The sequence below is a fragment of the Seriola aureovittata genome, chromosome 4 (genome assembly GCF_021018895.1).
Source record: "Seriola aureovittata isolate HTS-2021-v1 ecotype China chromosome 4, ASM2101889v1, whole genome shotgun sequence".
Classification (NCBI taxonomy): Eukaryota; Metazoa; Chordata; class Actinopteri; order Carangiformes; family Carangidae; genus Seriola; species Seriola aureovittata.
Window position 1 is genome coordinate 19163890 of NC_079367.1, and position 16725 is coordinate 19180614.

A 16725-nucleotide genomic window follows, 5' to 3' on the forward strand; every position below is an offset into this window, starting at 1 on the left:
ATGGGTTGGATCACTATTATCTTACTCACTCTGGTGGCAGGGATAAAGTCAGAAAACCAAACATGCAAAATGATCGGGCAGACAGGGTTCGTGGAATTTTCTAAAGATGGTGATCTTATTATAGGAGGAATTTTCTCTATGACTAGTACACGCAAATTGGTTGATAAGGGCTACCAGGCACTTCCATATGCATACTGCAAAAAGTAAGTGAATATGCTTAGAATATGTAAGAACTTTATAAACTTATATAATAGGAAATGTTTTATGTGTGTTATCTGATGTGTTGCAAAATGATTAGCTGTAATGACTTATTTATTAGTCAGCACAAGAATCAACACTTACCACTGTTTGCAGGTTGAATGACAGGGAATTGAAGTTTGCCAGGACAGTGATTTTTACTGTGGAGGAGATCAACAGAGATGCTAAGCTTCTTCCCGGAGTCAGACTGGGCTATAAGCTGTACAATGGCTGTGGGAGTGAAAACCTGATTCGAGCAGCTGTAGAAGCTGTAAATGGAGAGCCTTCAAATGGCTGCAGTGGTCAGGTACAGGCTATCTTGGGCCATTCATCCTCTGGAGTGAGTGAGGACATAAACATCATACTAAGCTCACTATCCATTCCACAGGTTAGAAGACACCATTGGGAAATAACTGGAAACTGTGACAAGATTTATTCATATTTCCATCCTTGAAAAATATACTGCCTTGTTGTGTTTAACATGCTCTCTTTCTTTGAAGGTGAGCTACCTCTCTACCTGTGCTTGTTTGAGTGACAAAAGAATATACCCCACGTTCTTCAGAACTGTGCCAAGTGACCGCTTCCAAATCATCGGTCTGGTGCAGCTTATGAAATACTTTGACTGGCGCTGGGTGGGGATTATTCATTCTGAAGGCTTGTACTCAGCGGAGGGTACAAATGAGTTTGTTAAGGAAGCAAAGAAAGAGGGCATATGTGTTGAATACAGATTGCCTTACTCAAAGACATCTCAAATCCAATTGGATACTATTGTGGAGACACTGAGGGAGTCCTCGTCAAAGGTGGTCCTGCTGTTTGTGTCCTTGTCTTACACCAAATCATTCTTGTCAAAAATAGAGAGTTACAACATAACTGGAAAACAGTGGGTTGGCAGTGAGTCTTGGATCACACAAGCAGAACTGGCCTCTGATGAGAGGAAGAACATTTTACAGGGGGCAATCGGATTTGCTCTCCCTCAGGCATCCATACCAGGTCTTCGTGAGTTCTTACTCAGCTTGAAACCGTCTGATGAACCACAGAGTGATGTAATTAAAGCTTTCTGGGAGAAGTTCTTTGACTGCAGCTTCTCTCCATCAAATACCTCTACCATGTGTAATGGCACAGAAGATCTCCGGACGGTCTCCAGTGACTACACAGACGTGACATATTTCAGGGCTGAGAATAATGTGTACAAAGCTGTATACTTGGTGGCATATGCCCTTCATGCACTGTTGCAATGTCGAAATGGCTCAAATCCCATCACAGGAAAATCCTGTGTGACCAGGAATGACGTTCGGCCTGATCTAGTAAGTTCTGTTTTTTCTAAACAGGGATAGAATACTTATTGTTTGACATTTCTATTCTTGGCAGCTGATGCAAAAGGTAAAATGGTAGGCATTCATTTAGGATACCATTTAAATACTAAATATAATGATTGCTTCTCTTTTGCTTGCACGTTGTATGTATGCTATGATGTTCTGATTGTCTCTTTATAGGTGTTGGAGTACATTAAGTATGTGAATTTCACAACACAGAATGGGGCAAAGGTTTTCTTTGATGAAAATGGTGACTCGGTTGCCCAGTATGACTTGGTAAACTGGCAGATGAAAGAAGATGGCTCTGTCGAGATTGTAAATATTGGTCAATATGATACTTCTGTTCCAGAGGGGGAAAAATTCAAACTAAAAGAAAACACCGAAATAGTTTGGGGAGGAAACAGCATTCAGGTGAAGTGAATGTCATTTCAATTAACTTAACTTTCACAGCTGAATTACAGTCTTTTGCATTATTGAGTTTTTTACATGTTGTGTTTTGCCTAATCAGGTGCCGAGATCTGTCTGCAGAGAACCGTGCCCACCGGGGAGTCGAAAGGCGATAAACAAGCGTAAGCCTGTGTGCTGCTTCGACTGCTTTGAGTGCCCCGAGGGAACAATTAGTAATCAGACAAGTGAGTGGAATTCATTCATGTGCATTGGAGTAAGGAAAAATTAAGAGCGTGACAGAATGAAAAAAATTTTTTTTTCATTTTGATTTCATCTTATGTTTGTATTTTTGTATAATTTCAACAGATTCTCCAGAATGTTTCGTCTGTCCGCCTGAATTTTGGCCAAATGAAAAGAAAGACCAGTGTTTTCCAAAACCTACTGAATACCTTTCCTACAAAGAGATCATGGGGGCACTTTTAACTGGATTTGGCTGTGTTGGCATATTTTTATCTCTCCTGACCTCAATAATCTTTTTGACCCATAAAGAGACACCCATTGTTAAAGCCAACAACTCTGAGCTGAGCTTCCTGCTGCTCTTCTCTTTAAAACTGTGTTTCCTGTGTTCTCTGACCTTCATCGGCCGGCCCTCTGAGTGGTCCTGCATGCTGCGACACACTGCGTTCGGTATCACCTTTGTCCTCTGTATCTCTTGTGTTCTGGGGAAAACTATAGTGGTGTTAATGGCCTTCAGAGCTACACTTCCAGGCAGTAATGTGATGAAGTGGTTTGGGCCTGCACAGCAGAGACTCAGTGTTCTCACTTTCACCCTCATCCAGGTTGTAATTTGTATATTTTGGCTGACAATCAACCCTCCATTCCCAAAAATGAACATGAAGTACTATAAAGAAAAGATCATCTTAGAGTGTGCCCTGGGCTCAGCTGTTGGATTCTGGGCTGTGCTTGGTTATATTGGACTTCTTGCTTTCTTATGTTTTATACTTGCTTTTCTTGCCAGGAAGTTGCCAGACAGCTTCAATGAAGCCAAGCTGATCACCTTCAGCATGTTGATATTCTGTGCAGTCTGGATCACATTCATCCCAGCATATGTCAGCTCTCCTGGGAAGTTCACTGTGGCTGTGGAGATATTTGCCATTCTGGCTTCAAGTTTTGGTTTGTTGGCATGTATTTTTTTCCCGAAATGCTATATTATAATCTTCAGGCCAGAACAAAACTCAAAAAAACATTTGATGGGGAAAATACCACCAAGAACTCTTTAATATATAACTCAAAAGTGTCCCCTGAAGCAAATGTCCCAGGTGTGACCACAAATAAAACAAGTTTACTGTGCAGTCTGACAGATGTTGTAGATGCACAAGCCACCTGTTGACTTGTTGTGATGTGCTGAATAAAGTGAATCCACTGAATCAGGTCTCGTCCATTTTTATTAAAAACATTCTATAAAGTATAAGCAGGTTTACTTTGAATGAGTTCATTATATTCATGTTGGACATAACATTTTGTTTATGAAGGCACATGATCATTACAAACACATTCAACAGAAATCTTCATACCTGCAATAGTTTATTGAGGCTTCCACAGTGTAGAACAGGCAACATAATACTGTAAAGAAGAAAAAACAGCTGCTGTTAAAATATCCTTTAGAAAGGAAGCATAAATAAACTCAGTGGCTCCTAAAAGATTTGTTTTTAAGATTGTACATAGACGTAGACATTACCTTTCCCATTGAGTGCAGCATCCATAAGGTACCTCAATCAATATTGTTTCTGTATTCGTCTTTACAGAGGCACCCCTTCATTACCATGGACTTCAACAAGATCGCCGTGTAATCTTATCACCACTCATGGTCACACATTTGAGTTAAACTTTTTCTAGATGTTTTTTTCTGGATTTATGCGTTGACGTTGCCATTAAATCTTTTTATAATTTTATGTTATTGACTAACATATCAAAGACAACAGGGGTGAGGTGATTTATATTTTGAATCACTGTTTCGCAAGGTGTCTGAATTAATCCTCTCATAAATGTACAATCAAATGTTGCCCAGCAGATGTCACCATGTTAACTGTATCAAGGATGTCAAAACAATGAACCTGTTTCAGTAGAGTTCCTTCAAAACGATACAGAGATCTGGAAATCTTTGCTCTGCCATCACTGCTGTGCACATGTACAGGTAGCTAGAATAGCCTATAACCTGCATGGGAAGAGGAATCAGATGAAGTGGTGCCATGTGCAGCTCTTGAGATATAAATAATGTTACTGCTGATCAATCAGACACTCTGGTCAGATGAGTAGCAGTAAGAAATGTTTTCTTTATATGTACCTAACAATGATTAATATGTTCATTAATGCTTATAAAGCCAGGTATCAGCCACTTTAGCATAGATCCCTCCGAATGTATTATGTTTTATGGATGAGTTAGATTTGAATCATTTCATTATCCTAAGTTTCACTGTTCACACACTCCCCATCCTCAGGCCTCTTCTTTATCACCTATAATACAGATTCATAAATATCATTGTCATTATGCCATTATTGTCTCTAATAACTATATTGATAATCACATTTACATACAATGTGCTTTCAGATGACACTTTTCTGCTCTGTGGCTGCTCTGCTGAGTTTCATGCTGGCATTTGTGTGTGTTGCCAACTGGGTGATGATATTGTCCCATTCTATTCACCAAAACCAAATTTTCATTTGTTCCACAAGCCATTAAATGTAATGCCTGACCAGACCTCTCTGGTGCAAGGTGCAAAATTAAACTCATCAACATAATCAATTCTCAACAAGTACAAATGCACTCCTGAACCAGAATCTCCATATTTTAGAAGTAAACCTATGTGTGCAGCTTTTGGTGGGATTTACCAGTACTATCTACGTTGCCAAATAATTTGTACATAAGATTGTTCATGGCCTTTGTTTATGCCATAAATTAATGACAAGCACCTAAAAGTCAATGACATCATTTTTATTTCATGTAATTTATTATAACTATATTGGGCCAAATTTACCCATTTGCATTGGATGGGACAAAGCTTTCTTGGCCCTGCACCTAAAAATCCTCCAAGTTGCGGCTGTTTTAGCACATTTTTCCAAAAAGACAACATGAAAGAAAGAAAGAAAGAAAGAAAGAAAGAAGAAAGAAAGAAAATAACTTGTACTGTAGCACATATTTTTACTGTTACATGTTTTTGTTTTAGAGGGATTTAGTCCCAATTTTGTATATGTAGCTCTTGCTAGTGACTTATAACATCACCAAAAGTAGTTTTAGGTACTATACTCAATACATTGCTCACATTAACACTATAATATGTATGAGTGGGTTTGCCAAATTATACAATTTGTGAGAGATCGTGTGTGTATCTGCATTTTAGAAAACATATTGCTGATGCCATGAATATGGCAATATTTCCCTTCCCTGCTTTACTAGTCCTACCAATCTAAGATTGCTGTGTCCTGCGGGAAATAAATCAACCTTTTATGAAGAGACCATGTCTACCTGTATTTGACGCAGCTGTTATAATAGCTGCGTCCTCGTTCCTTTGAAAAAAAAAAAAAAAAAACTGCAGAGCAAACATGCAGAGAGCTATTCTCTTATCTTTGTCTGTTCTCTCCATGAACACAGTTTCTGGCTGTGAACTATTCAGCAGCTTTGAAATGCCAAGTTTGTTCAAGCAGGGAGAAATAATGATCGGGGGGATTTTCCCAGTTTTCAACAAAGAGATCAGCAGCACTTCTACGTTCAAAAGGGAGCCACCTGGAGTGAAGTGTGCAGGGTAAGTTTTAACACAGCTGCTTTTTCCATCCTTAACACTTGCTTCTTCACTCTTGTAAACTTGCCTTTGCATGTACATGCACAGCAACAGCTCTTTGATTTAAGACCTGTTTCAATCTCCCAATTTTTTTTAGTTTTGACCTGCGGGCTTTTCGATGGACCCAAGTGATGATTTTTGCGATTGAAGAAATCAACAAAGAGTCTGCTCTGCTGCCAAACATATCTCTTGGCTACAGGATCCTTAACTCTTGTGCATCTCCAACAAACACTTTACGAGCTGCACTAACACTGGCTAGTGGACCAGAGGAGATAAAATCAACTTCACCTTGTCCTCCAGCTATATCTGCCCTCATAGCAGAGTCAGGTTCGTCTCAGTCGTTAGCTGTGGCTGGAGCTCTTGGACCATTTCAAGTGCCAGTAGTAAGAGATTAAATGATGTTTTATTGCATTTGTGATTTACAATATCTGGTGCTTATGCTGAGTTTGCTTGTAGTATTCTTTCAGATTTCTTGTGATGATCTCTTTCTAGGTAAGTTACTTCTCAACATGTGCCTGCCTGAGTGACAAAGCTAAATACCCTACTTTCTTTCGGACAATCCCCAGTGACTACTTCCAGGCAAAGGCTTTGGCAGCACTGGTCAAACGTTTTGGCTGGCAGTGGATCGGGACCCTACAGTCAGACAATGACTATGGTCGAAATGGGATCCAGGCTTTCAGTGACGAGGTGAAAAAGCTCGGGGTTTGTATTGCATTTGTCGGGACAATTCTACGCACGTACCCTATGGATAAAATTCTGGATGTTGTGGAAATGATCAAGCAGTCAACTGTCAAAGTCATTCTTGCTTTTGTTCCTGAGGGTGACTTTTATCCCCTGATGAAAGAGATAGTAAAACAGAACATTACTGGAATTCAGTGGATTGCTAGTGAGGCCTGGATAACAGCACCACGGCCCTCCACACCTGAAATCTACCAAGCTTTTGGTGGAGCCTTAGGATTTGTGGTGCAGAAGATGGCTATCCCAAATCTAAAACCTTTCCTCACAGGCATTAGCCCATACACAGATCCAGGTGCAGCCTTTGTGAGGGATTTCTGGGAAGTTATGGTGGGCTGTAGACCAGTTTTACCTGGGGAGCGCACAGGTACTGAGGCAACGAATGACAAATGCACAGGCAATGAGACATTACTAAATTCCCAGGATGTGTTCTTCAATGTCACAGAGCTCAGAGTGTCCTACAATGTGTATACAGCAGTTTATGCCACTGCACATGCCCTACACCAGCTGGTATTCTGCCAACCAGCTGGAGAAAAACCAGTGAGGCCATGTTTGAATATATCAGAAATTCAGCCAGAACAGGTAAGAAATAAATCAAATAACTGTCTGCAAATACTCAAAGAGAAGTTAATATGAACACTTCATCTTTTTCTTTTGCTCAGGTCACTGCTCACTTGCAAAAGGTACATTTCAGAAATCAGTTTGGGGATAATGTGTTCTTTGATGAGAATGGTGACCCTCCTGCTTCTTATGACATTATTAACTGGCAGCTGAGAGATGGGCAGGTGCAACATGTGACACTGGGTCATTTTGCTTCTGCTGCTAATGGTGATTATAAACTCAGCATCCGGGAGGAAGAGATAGTGTGGAGGACAGGGAAAATGGTAATCATGAAGACTTTTTTTTTCCTGTAATGATATTTTAATTAATATCTTCTCAACTATGTGTCCCGTTGAATTATAAGAGACTGAATATGGCTGCTCTAAACTTCTTTTCCTCAGGTTCCGTCATCAGTGTGCTCCAATGTTTGTCCAGTTGGAACTAGGAAAGCTCAAATCAAAGGAAAACCCACCTGTTGTTTTGACTGTATCCCATGTGCTGATGGAACTATAGCCAACTCAACAGGTAGACAGACGTGTGTCAAAAGCATGTATACCATACTAAACCAAACATACAGAATCCAGTATCATGTATATAGTGTTTGCATATATTTTATGTTTACAATATAAGGGTCAGTGTTACTGCATCATGGTGAATTTGCTTGCTTTAAAATTCATCGCATTTATTCACTATTTAATAATGTAATTTCCTGCAAGCATGAAATCAAGATGCATAACTCATACTTTCTATTTACTCTCAACAGGTGCAGCAGACTGCACACCATGTCCACAGGAACACTGGTCCAGTGAGAGGAAAGACGAGTGCATTCCCAAAACAATTGAATTCCTGACCTATCGTGAGCCAATGGGAATAGCGATCACAGTTGTTTCCCTGCTAGGGGCCTCCTTGTCACTGGCCACGATGATGGTTTTTATCCAGTACAGAGAAACCCCAGTGGTAAAGGCCAGCAACTCTGAGCTTAGCTGTTTCCTGTTGTTTTCTCTTTTTTTGTGTTTTCTCTGTCCCCTCACTTTCATCGGCAGACCCACAGTCTGGACATGCATGCTACGCCACACAGCTTTTGGTGTGACATTTGCACTTTGTATTTCCTGTGTCTTAGGAAAAACTATTGTTGTTGTTACAGCTTTCAAAGCCACGTTTCCTGGCAACAAAGTTGCAGGAAAGTTTGGTCCTGCACAGCAAAGAATTATAGTTTGCTCCTGCACTTTAATTCAAATTGTGATATGTATATTGTGGCTTAAATTAAATCCCCCTTTCCCAGACATGGTTTTCAGACACAGCAATAAAAAGATTGTTTTAGAATGTAACACAGGCTCTGAGGCTGCTTTCTATGCAGTGCTGGGGTATATAGGGATCCTTGCAATAATTTGTCTGGTCCTGGCATTTCTCGCTAGAAAGTTGCCTGATAACTTTAATGAAGCCAAATTTATCACCTTCAGCATGTTGATATTCTGTGCAGTCTGGATCACCTTTATCCCAGCGTATGTCAGCTCTCCTGGAAAGTTCACAGTAGCAGTGGAAACATTTGCAATTTTGTCTTCAGCATTTGGCTTATTAATTTGTATTTTTGCACCTAAATGCTACATAATATTGATCAAGCCAGAGAAAAATACCAAGAAATATGTCATGACAAAAAAAAATATGATTTCTTGATTTTAAAAGATGATGCTATAGTTACTTCCAACTTTTATATGAAGTAGAAACAGTACTATGAGTAAAACAAGATTTTCTTTAGCACTTCAAGAGGACGTTGTAGAATCCACAAGATGTTCTGTACCATCTGCAAAAACCATGGATGGAAATGATTTCTATGATCTTCACCAGTTTTCACTGAATTCATAATTTATCAGTTATTGATGAATGCAACTTAATTATTAAATCCTAATTTTAATTGCCAGGATAATTAAATGTGTATTATGCATTGTTTATAACACTGACTTTCATCGTGTGTACAGTATATAAGTGTTTTGTTAAACTAAGTTGTAACTGGTAATTATGTTTGTTTACAGAGAAAAAACCCTTGTGTGAGGAGAATATGAATTATAATATCTGGTGACATGCTTTAATGAAATACATGCATATATGCATTTACCATACAAATGTTTAATAATTCACCAAAGACTAGTGTCACATACAGTTATAAAAACAGGTCATTGTTTTGATTAAAGAAGAGTTTTCACATTAACACATTATACCACTAAATAAGACTCCATTGCACTTTTCACTTGAATATTTTTTGGAAATACTTTTGAAGCTATTTCTCTTCCTGTTATCATCCATAACATTTTCATAATCAAAAAAAAAAAACTTCTGTGTTTCTATATTGTTTAGATATTCTGTGATGCAAAATGACAGTCATCACAATGAAAATAAAAATAAATAAAACTCTGTCACTGTCTCTGAATTTTTATGATTTTATCATTTACTGTAACTGATACATTTTAAACTTCAATACTAACCATGGATGGATGGATGGATTAATATTGTATGCAATATAGTTTTGGATGTATTATAGTTTAAAAAGAGGTTAAATTTAAAAATGAAACAAATTATTTTTAATTTCAACTGTTCAGTTGTAACATACTCTCAATAGTTAAATCAGTAGAGGAAACTCTTTTAAAGTGAGATTTTTTTTCAAAACTTTTTATCTTATTTCCAGCCTGAATCTTTAATAGTTCATATGAAAACACATACAGCGCATTCAGAAAGTGTTCAGACCCCTTCGATTTCTCGTCCAATCAATTGAATTTACCTCAAGCCAATCAAAATGGAGAAACATCTCAAAGATGATCAAGAGAAATGGGAGGCACCTGAGTGTCATAGCAAACGGTCTGAATATTTATGTCAATGGAATATTTCAGGTTTTCTTTTGTAATAAATCTGCAAAAAGAAATCTAAAATTCTGTTTTAAATTTGCCATTATGGGTTATTGAGTGTATTGATGAGAGAAAAAATGTTGACAGCAATATAACAAAATGATAAAAAATTGACTTTCCAAATGCACAGGATGTAACCTCATTATCAGTACATGCAATGTTTTCACCTTTGCATCATGTTTTTCTTGCTGTTTTTTTCTGGTTTCAGCATTATGATATAGCACTTTGGAGCAAAAATGCAAAAAAGAAGTCCAAACGCTGAAGCCAAAATAGCAAAAATATGAACAGCCACTGTGTATTTTCCAGCTGTGCTCACATAAACTGGGATAAAAGTAATCCACACTGCAAAGAATATCAACATGCTGAAGCTGATGAACTTTGCCTCATTGAAATTATCAGGGAGCTTCCGAGCCAGAAAAGCCATTAGGAAGCACATGCAGGCCAGGATGCCAATGTATCCAAGAACACACCAGAAGCCAACTTCTGAACCAGTGACACACTCGATGATGATGATAGCACTGTGGTAATCTGTGTTGTTGTTGGCATGAGGTGGGCTGGTGAGCAGCCAGATAAGACATATGATTACCTGAGCAGAGGGAAAAACAACAGGATCTTAATTGACACAGTTGAAAAGATACTTCTAGAAAGCGAACTTTTGGAAAGATTTTCTACCTGTACAGCTGTTCCTAAAAGTACACTGGCTCTCTGCTGACTGGGTCCAAACCACTTCATGACATTACTTCCTGGCAATGTGGACCTGAAAGCCATTAGGACCACTACTGTCTTAGCCAGGAGGCATGAAATGCAGAGGGCAAAACTGATCCCGAATGCGGGGTACCTGATACGGCAAAGCCAGTCTGAAGGCTCACCAATGAACAGCAGGCCAACAAGGAAACAGACAGAAAGGAACACCATGAGGAGAAAGCTCAGTTCCATGTTGTTGGCCCGAACCAGGGGTGTGTCTCTATATGTGAAGAATATGGCAAGGATGGAGAGGGAAATACAAGCTCCGAGGACACATACAACACAAAGCACCATACCCATTAACTCATGGTAGGATAGGTACTCAATAGTCTTTGGGATGCAGTGGTCTCTGACTTCATTGGGCCATGTGTCGTCTGAGCAGCGGGAGCACTCTAAAGAATCTGCAGATAGAGAGAGAAGACAATTTTCTTTCATTTAGTGAAGCCACATTTAGATTATCAGCCCAGTTTACACTTGGATTATGCAAGAGAAAGGGTGACAAAAGACTGAACACACCAGTCTTATTACTGACTTCTCCCTCAGCACAGGGGACACAGTCGAAACAGCAGATGGGTTCCCCTTTTCTCCTAGCGATGCGTGAACCTGGAGGACAGCTATCACTGCATACAGACCGGGAAGCCTGAGAGGCAAAGTTCAGCCACTCAGAGAATATCACTATACAGTTCTGTCTCTGCTACAGTGTACAGGTCTCTGTAGCCTCTACTTTAGATACAAACTAGAAGCTGAAAATAGCCTTTAAAACTAAATCCAATGTGACCCAAAAGTGTGTTACAGCTAAAGCTGAATACAATTCTTAATAAATCATTAACAGGATTAGAATAGGATATTAGTGTTATAGATGAATAGATGATCAACAAAGAAATGCTAATGCCTTTCTCAGATGTAACACCATAGTTAACATTAAACATAATTAATGCATTTTTGAGCTGTAATCAGATTTTTTGTTGTTGTATAAATTCTTATGAAATTTAGATCTGTACTACAAATGTAATTTTCATTAATACATTAATAAATTATATTTGTAAAATACAGATTCACTCTGTAATCACCTTCAGGTACTAACCATTTATTTATCTCTAAGAGGGGAAAATATGCGAATTGCTATCACAATATTGTGTCATTATGGGATTTATATTTAAAATATTCATATTCAATGCATATCTACTGAAGCCGAGAATGGCCATGCCCCTTTTTTCTTTTTTTTGGCACTGTTTTCTCGTTATAACGGCTTATTATTTCTTTATCTCGATATAACAAAGATCGTTTTCTCGTGATAACGAATTAATTATTTCGTTATCAAGATATAACAAAGATTGTTTTCCCGAGATAACGAATTAATTATTTCATTATCTCGATATAACGAAGGTCAGGTGTGATGATTGTGTGCTGGATTGGACTGGACCATCCTCATTTCAGCCCACGAGCTGCCACCGGCTGCTTCAGCTAAGGTAACATTAACGTTAACAACATTTATTTAACCTGAAACAGCCGGTGGAAGCCGGTGGCAGCTCGTGGGCTGAAATGAGGATGGTCCGATCCAATCCAGCACACAATCATCACACCTGACCTTCGTTATATCGAGATAACGAAATAATGAATTCGTTATCGCGAGAAAACAATCTTTGTTATATCGCGATAACGAAATAATAAGTCGTTATAACGAGAAAACAGTGCAAAAAAAAAAAAGGGGCATGGCCGTTCTCGGCTTCCATACATATCAGTTTGAAACTGTTATATTTGAAAGAGACATTCTTTTGTGCTCGTTTAACAATAAAGTATATTGCACACTAATAAGAACAAACTAGCTGATGTGTTGATCAACAGTACATACAACAGTCTGAGAGGTGAACATGGTCTCAAGCCTGTTTGCAGAGAACACACCTGCTTCCCAACAGGCCACTGAATCATTGAATCGTTTATGACCAGGCTGTATCCAGCAGGCGATGAGGCATCATAGAAACCTACTTTAACTAAAGCTAGTGAGCCGTCAGGACTCCTCTGCCAGTTCATTAGATCATAATAAGCAATGGGGTCACCGTTTTGATCAAAGTTGACTTTCGCCCCCAGTGCAGAGAAATTAGCACGCTTCATGTAGTGGATGAGCTGAGGGAAGAAGAGAAGCAGGTTATCTAAACACAGAGTACGGTGCATTTGCTTTCTCTTTTTCGTTTATAAAACTTTGACTTAAAAATAATATTTCACCTGGAATTTGTCTCACCTGCCATGGTTTAAAATGTTTCGGGTCTGCACAGGTGCTATTAAGGAAAGGGCCCTTTCCAACTTTGCAGTAACTCATATCTTGCAAGGCATGGGCCACCAGATACACAGCCTTGTAGACATTATAGGACACCCGTAGCTGTGTCACATCAGAATACGGAGAGTAAACATCCTCTAAATTCTCTGTGCCTTTACATGGCAATCTGTCATAGTAGTTGTCGCCCCCGTGGGAGTGGCTGTTCACTGACCCGTTCAGTCGACAGTTAAAGGTCTCCTCCCAAAATTCTGCCAAGAAAGCGGATTCATGAATATTGGACGGTCTGAGACTGGTGAGATGTTGCTCCAGCCCTGGAATCACATCAGCTCTCCGGATGGCAAATCCTAGTGTTCCCATCAGGAGATCGCCAAACTTTTCCCAGAGCAACGTGGCAGTGGCCCAGGCCTCACTGGCGATCCACTGCAGGCCGGTTATATTCCGATGTCTTATCTCTCTCAGAATGCCCTGCATCTCTGACTCACCAGAAAAGTTGATGATGACCTTTGATGACGCCATCTAAAAAGGTGAAAATGTAGGTATAGTTTATAAAGTTTAAACAGCTTGAAGACCTTTAGGGATGGTGTGTTGCACCTCGTTTACTTTATGTGAAATATGGTTCATACTCAAGCACCCATAATAATGTAGATTCTGCCACATGAACAGGTGAAAAATGAATAAAACACAATAATAGGAACATTCTACATGATAATGCAGTCAAATGCCTCCATTTGAAAATTAAGTTGACAAACTGTAAGAGAGGGGGTGACTTAACTGTATGGTAACTTTTTAAGTTTTGGTGCTCCAGCACTAAGCTCAGTGTGCCTAAACTAAAGTCTCATTGATGATGTGACTACTTTAAACACTACAGCCCATAATAGCAACAAAGCAACAAAGGGCAGTGTTCCTGAGACAAGAATAGATAGTCTGCACTCTCTATGTCTACCCCTTGTATGAGAAGTTTATAGTGACAAAGAGGTACCTGAACAACATCCAGAAGCTCATCTAGAGCCGGCTGACTCAGGGCTACAGGGTAGAAGTGAGTGTAGGCAGCACAAACACCGTACTGCACTGACTCCTGGAGGAAGAGCTGGATGGCAAAGCGAGCGTAATCAGATTCCACGCCAGTGAGTCCCACCCAGGTCCAGCCAAAATAGCTAACCAGCCGGGCCAGGGCTCTGATCTGGAAGGCATCACTAGGCATTGTGCGCATGAAGGTGGGGAACTCCCTTTGGTTACTCAGACAGCTGCAGGATGCGAAATAGCTCACCTGGTATTACAACAAACAACGGTTCACTTTGTGCACACTTCAAAATATAGACATTTGAAATGTTAAAATATGGGCATTTACAAATATGGGCATTTGAAATGTTTTATTCTAAAAATATAATTTTCTTATTCAATAGCAACAAATACTTAATTTAGAATTTTCTAAAAGAATTTAAAATTTTCATGTTTTGATACGGATTGAGAGAATTCACATTTCTGAAATATATAAATATTAGTAAAGAATTAGATTTTTGATCATGTTAATAACAATTGGGTTATCTAAAACAAATGCTTTAATCACAAATCTGAAATGGAGCTGTTTTTTTTCACTCATCAAAAGTTGACATTTTGGAGAGAACACCGACAGCTTTGCAACCATGTGACACTTTACCGACATTAATATAAGGAAACCACAAAAGACTGATTTAAGATGGTAAATATACATATTATTAATAACAAAAGTGCTAAGACAATCAGGCGGTCTCACCAGTGGGATGTGGAAAGAACCAAGGCTTCTTAGCAGAGCCATAGAAACCCCAGAGCCAGCATCTCCTATGATAACTGGGGACACAGTCCTGTGTACGGCAGCACAGATTAAATTAGAACCATTAATGTTTCTTTCTACACCTTTGTCCCTGTTCACACTCTCAGCTTCGGGGCCTCTTTCTGGCTGGCCGTTCACCAACAGCAACAATGCTCTCAGAGACACGGGTATGTTATCACAGCTGTCACGGATATGGAAACCCAGCTTGAGCTGTGGCAGGAGGTCACTGCGTTGGTTAATCTCCTTGATTGCAAAAATCATGGTCTGAATCCATCGCAAGGCACGAGCACTGAAACTGCACAGAAGTGAAAAGCAGTGCATTACCAAGCACAAATATATACATATATTAAAATAACATAAACGCATATCCAATTAAATAAAATCTGTGTGTTCTACACAAGTCATCTACAATCACATACATTGAAATAACCACTTACTACTTATACATATTAGGGGTCGGTTGTGTTTCGTATGTTGGAAGAGAATACACAGGGCTGTAGTGTAGAGGGAATAAGCCCCCTATAACTACATCTCCATCTTCATACACACTGTTTTCCTCCTCTTCCCCCAAGAAAACACAATTAGCCAGAGCAGCAGTTGATCTAGATGTGCCACTAAAGAGAAACAGAAACATGAGAAGATGTGCAGCCCACAATGCCATGGTTGGCCTAGGTTTGAAGGAAAGCTCCAACTCCGTAATGTCAAGGTTGAATATACAAGAGTAGCTTCCCCTTCTGATTACATGCAAATGATTATGATATTTCAGGACACAGCTGATTTATACTGTAGTTAGGGCACATAAATTTGAGGGGACCGCCCAGATACAGTATCTGTGACATCATTAAAGGTACCTTATGATCTCATGTGAGGTGAATACTGTATACATTAAGAGTATTGCTTCTTACTGACATACTGTGTGATTTATATTTCTTTTCTGAGTTCAGTTTTTTTTTTTTTTTGGATGAGTTTATTAGGTTGTACTAAACAAAACGTAAAATTGTAATGATTGAAGCAAATTAAGTAGTCACAGGAAACTATTGTAACTATGGCATTATTCCTATTCTTCAGCAGTACAGCAGCTTTGGTCCTCCATCACTGTCACTGCTACTGCCAATTCTATCTTTCTACATAAAATTTGCAGGGTACTCAAAAGTTGGAATTGTTTTCATTAGAAATTAATTTCAGATTTATTTTTGAGAGACAATGTTACTAAAATGCCATTGTCTCCTCATGCAGCTGCTAAAATGCTTTAAAAAAGATAGATGAGACGCCTAATCGCTCTAACCCGTTAACAAGGGCGACGAAATGAAAAGCAAGACGTCCTGCAGCCGCAACGCACTGCCATTGTGTTCCTGGCCTAATGCTGCATGGTCATCCATATTTGACAGTGCTCACAGCCCAATCACTGTAGTTATGCATATAAAAGGGACAAAACATGACTTGAAGCCCAATTAAGAAGCTTCAGATTGTACCAATTGTGAAAAGTGAGCCATTATACAAACACTGTGAAGCTAACTGTCTTTGTTTTGTTAGAGGTTAGTGGAATTGATGACGTAACATCCTGTGCAGACAGAGTGTCAGTTACATTTTTTTTTTTGTGGTTTATATTTTTTTGTTAGAATTTCCTGATTGAGTGAGGCCAGGTCTGCTTCACTAGCTATCTTGATTTTAACACTCCAAAAATACCATTAAATTGGATCGCATGAGTTTCATTTAATGCTAAACATTACTGTTACATCATTTACTTTTTTCATTCTGTTTGCATTAACCCACTTAAATTAGGCAGGACTGCTGGCGTCCAATCCATAGGCACTCTGTCATTAATAAGATGCAAAAATTAGAAGATCAAATACTCTATATAACTTGCCTAATTATTTGCTCTCTCTCCCTC

The 16725-nt window shown here is 39.1% G+C and overlaps 3 protein-coding genes across 4 annotated transcripts; 2 read left to right on the forward strand and 1 right to left on the reverse strand.

The window, feature by feature from the left end:
• On the forward strand, positions 1–3298 carry LOC130167736 (extracellular calcium-sensing receptor-like). The gene is made up of 6 exons (XM_056374216.1): positions 1–203; positions 355–625; positions 738–1541; positions 1731–1961; positions 2059–2182; positions 2304–3298. Exons 1-6 carry the CDS (start codon positions 1–3, stop codon positions 3215–3217), a joined length of 2547 nt encoding a protein of 848 aa, XP_056230191.1. The 3' UTR covers positions 3218–3298.
• Positions 3299–5558: 2260 nt separating this feature from the next.
• LOC130168043 (extracellular calcium-sensing receptor) lies at positions 5559–9517 on the forward strand. Of its 2 annotated transcripts, XM_056374621.1 has the most exons (6): positions 5559–5737; positions 5871–6156; positions 6266–7090; positions 7171–7392; positions 7510–7633; positions 7872–9517. In XM_056374621.1, exons 1-6 carry the CDS (start codon positions 5577–5579, stop codon positions 8780–8782), a joined length of 2529 nt encoding a protein of 842 aa, XP_056230596.1. In that variant the 5' UTR covers positions 5559–5576; the 3' UTR covers positions 8783–9517. The 2 variants fall into 2 exon arrangements, with proteins under 2 accessions (XP_056230596.1, XP_056230598.1); XM_056374623.1 differs by lacking the exons at positions 7510–7633; positions 7872–9517 and having other exon boundaries at positions 6266–7286.
• Positions 9518–9838: 321 nt separating this feature from the next.
• Positions 9839–15297, reverse strand: LOC130168070 (extracellular calcium-sensing receptor-like). Its single transcript, XM_056374650.1, has 9 exons — positions 15272–15297; positions 14918–15129; positions 14778–14851; positions 14004–14291; positions 12989–13540; positions 12652–12873; positions 11266–11389; positions 10678–11150; positions 9839–10591 (listed from the first exon to the last, which is right to left on the reverse strand). Exons 1-9 carry the CDS (start codon positions 15280–15282, stop codon positions 10169–10171), a joined length of 2379 nt encoding a protein of 792 aa, XP_056230625.1. The 5' UTR covers positions 15283–15297; the 3' UTR covers positions 9839–10168.
• Positions 15298–16725: the final 1428 nt, after the last annotated feature.

What these genes read in the sequence shown, in the direction of transcription:
- LOC130168070 (XM_056374650.1), bottom strand. An exon ending in AACATTTTAAACCATGGCAG is followed by an intron (nt 12,874 to 12,988) that starts GTGAGACAAATT and finishes TTCTTCCCTCAG; the next exon opens with CTCATCCACTACATGAAGCG. An exon ending in TTTTAGGAACAGCTGTACAG is followed by an intron (nt 10,592 to 10,677) that starts GTAGAAAATCTT and finishes CCCTCTGCTCAG; the next exon opens with GTAATCATATGTCTTATCTG.
- LOC130168043 (XM_056374621.1), top strand. Translation starts at nt 5,577, where the DNA reads ATGAACACAGTTTCTGGCTGTGAACTATTCAGCAGCTTTGAAATGCCA. An exon ending in GACCATTTCAAGTGCCAGTA is followed by an intron (nt 6,157 to 6,265) that starts GTAAGAGATTAA and finishes ATCTCTTTCTAG; the next exon opens with GTAAGTTACTTCTCAACATG. An exon ending in TGTGGAGGACAGGGAAAATG is followed by an intron (nt 7,393 to 7,509) that starts GTAATCATGAAG and finishes TCTTTTCCTCAG; the next exon opens with GTTCCGTCATCAGTGTGCTC.
- LOC130167736 (XM_056374216.1), top strand. Translation starts at nt 1, where the DNA reads ATGGGTTGGATCACTATTATCTTACTCACTCTGGTGGCAGGGATAAAG. An exon ending in ATGACGTTCGGCCTGATCTA is followed by an intron (nt 1,542 to 1,730) that starts GTAAGTTCTGTT and finishes GTCTCTTTATAG; the next exon opens with GTGTTGGAGTACATTAAGTA. An exon ending in GGGGAGGAAACAGCATTCAG is followed by an intron (nt 1,962 to 2,058) that starts GTGAAGTGAATG and finishes TTGCCTAATCAG; the next exon opens with GTGCCGAGATCTGTCTGCAG.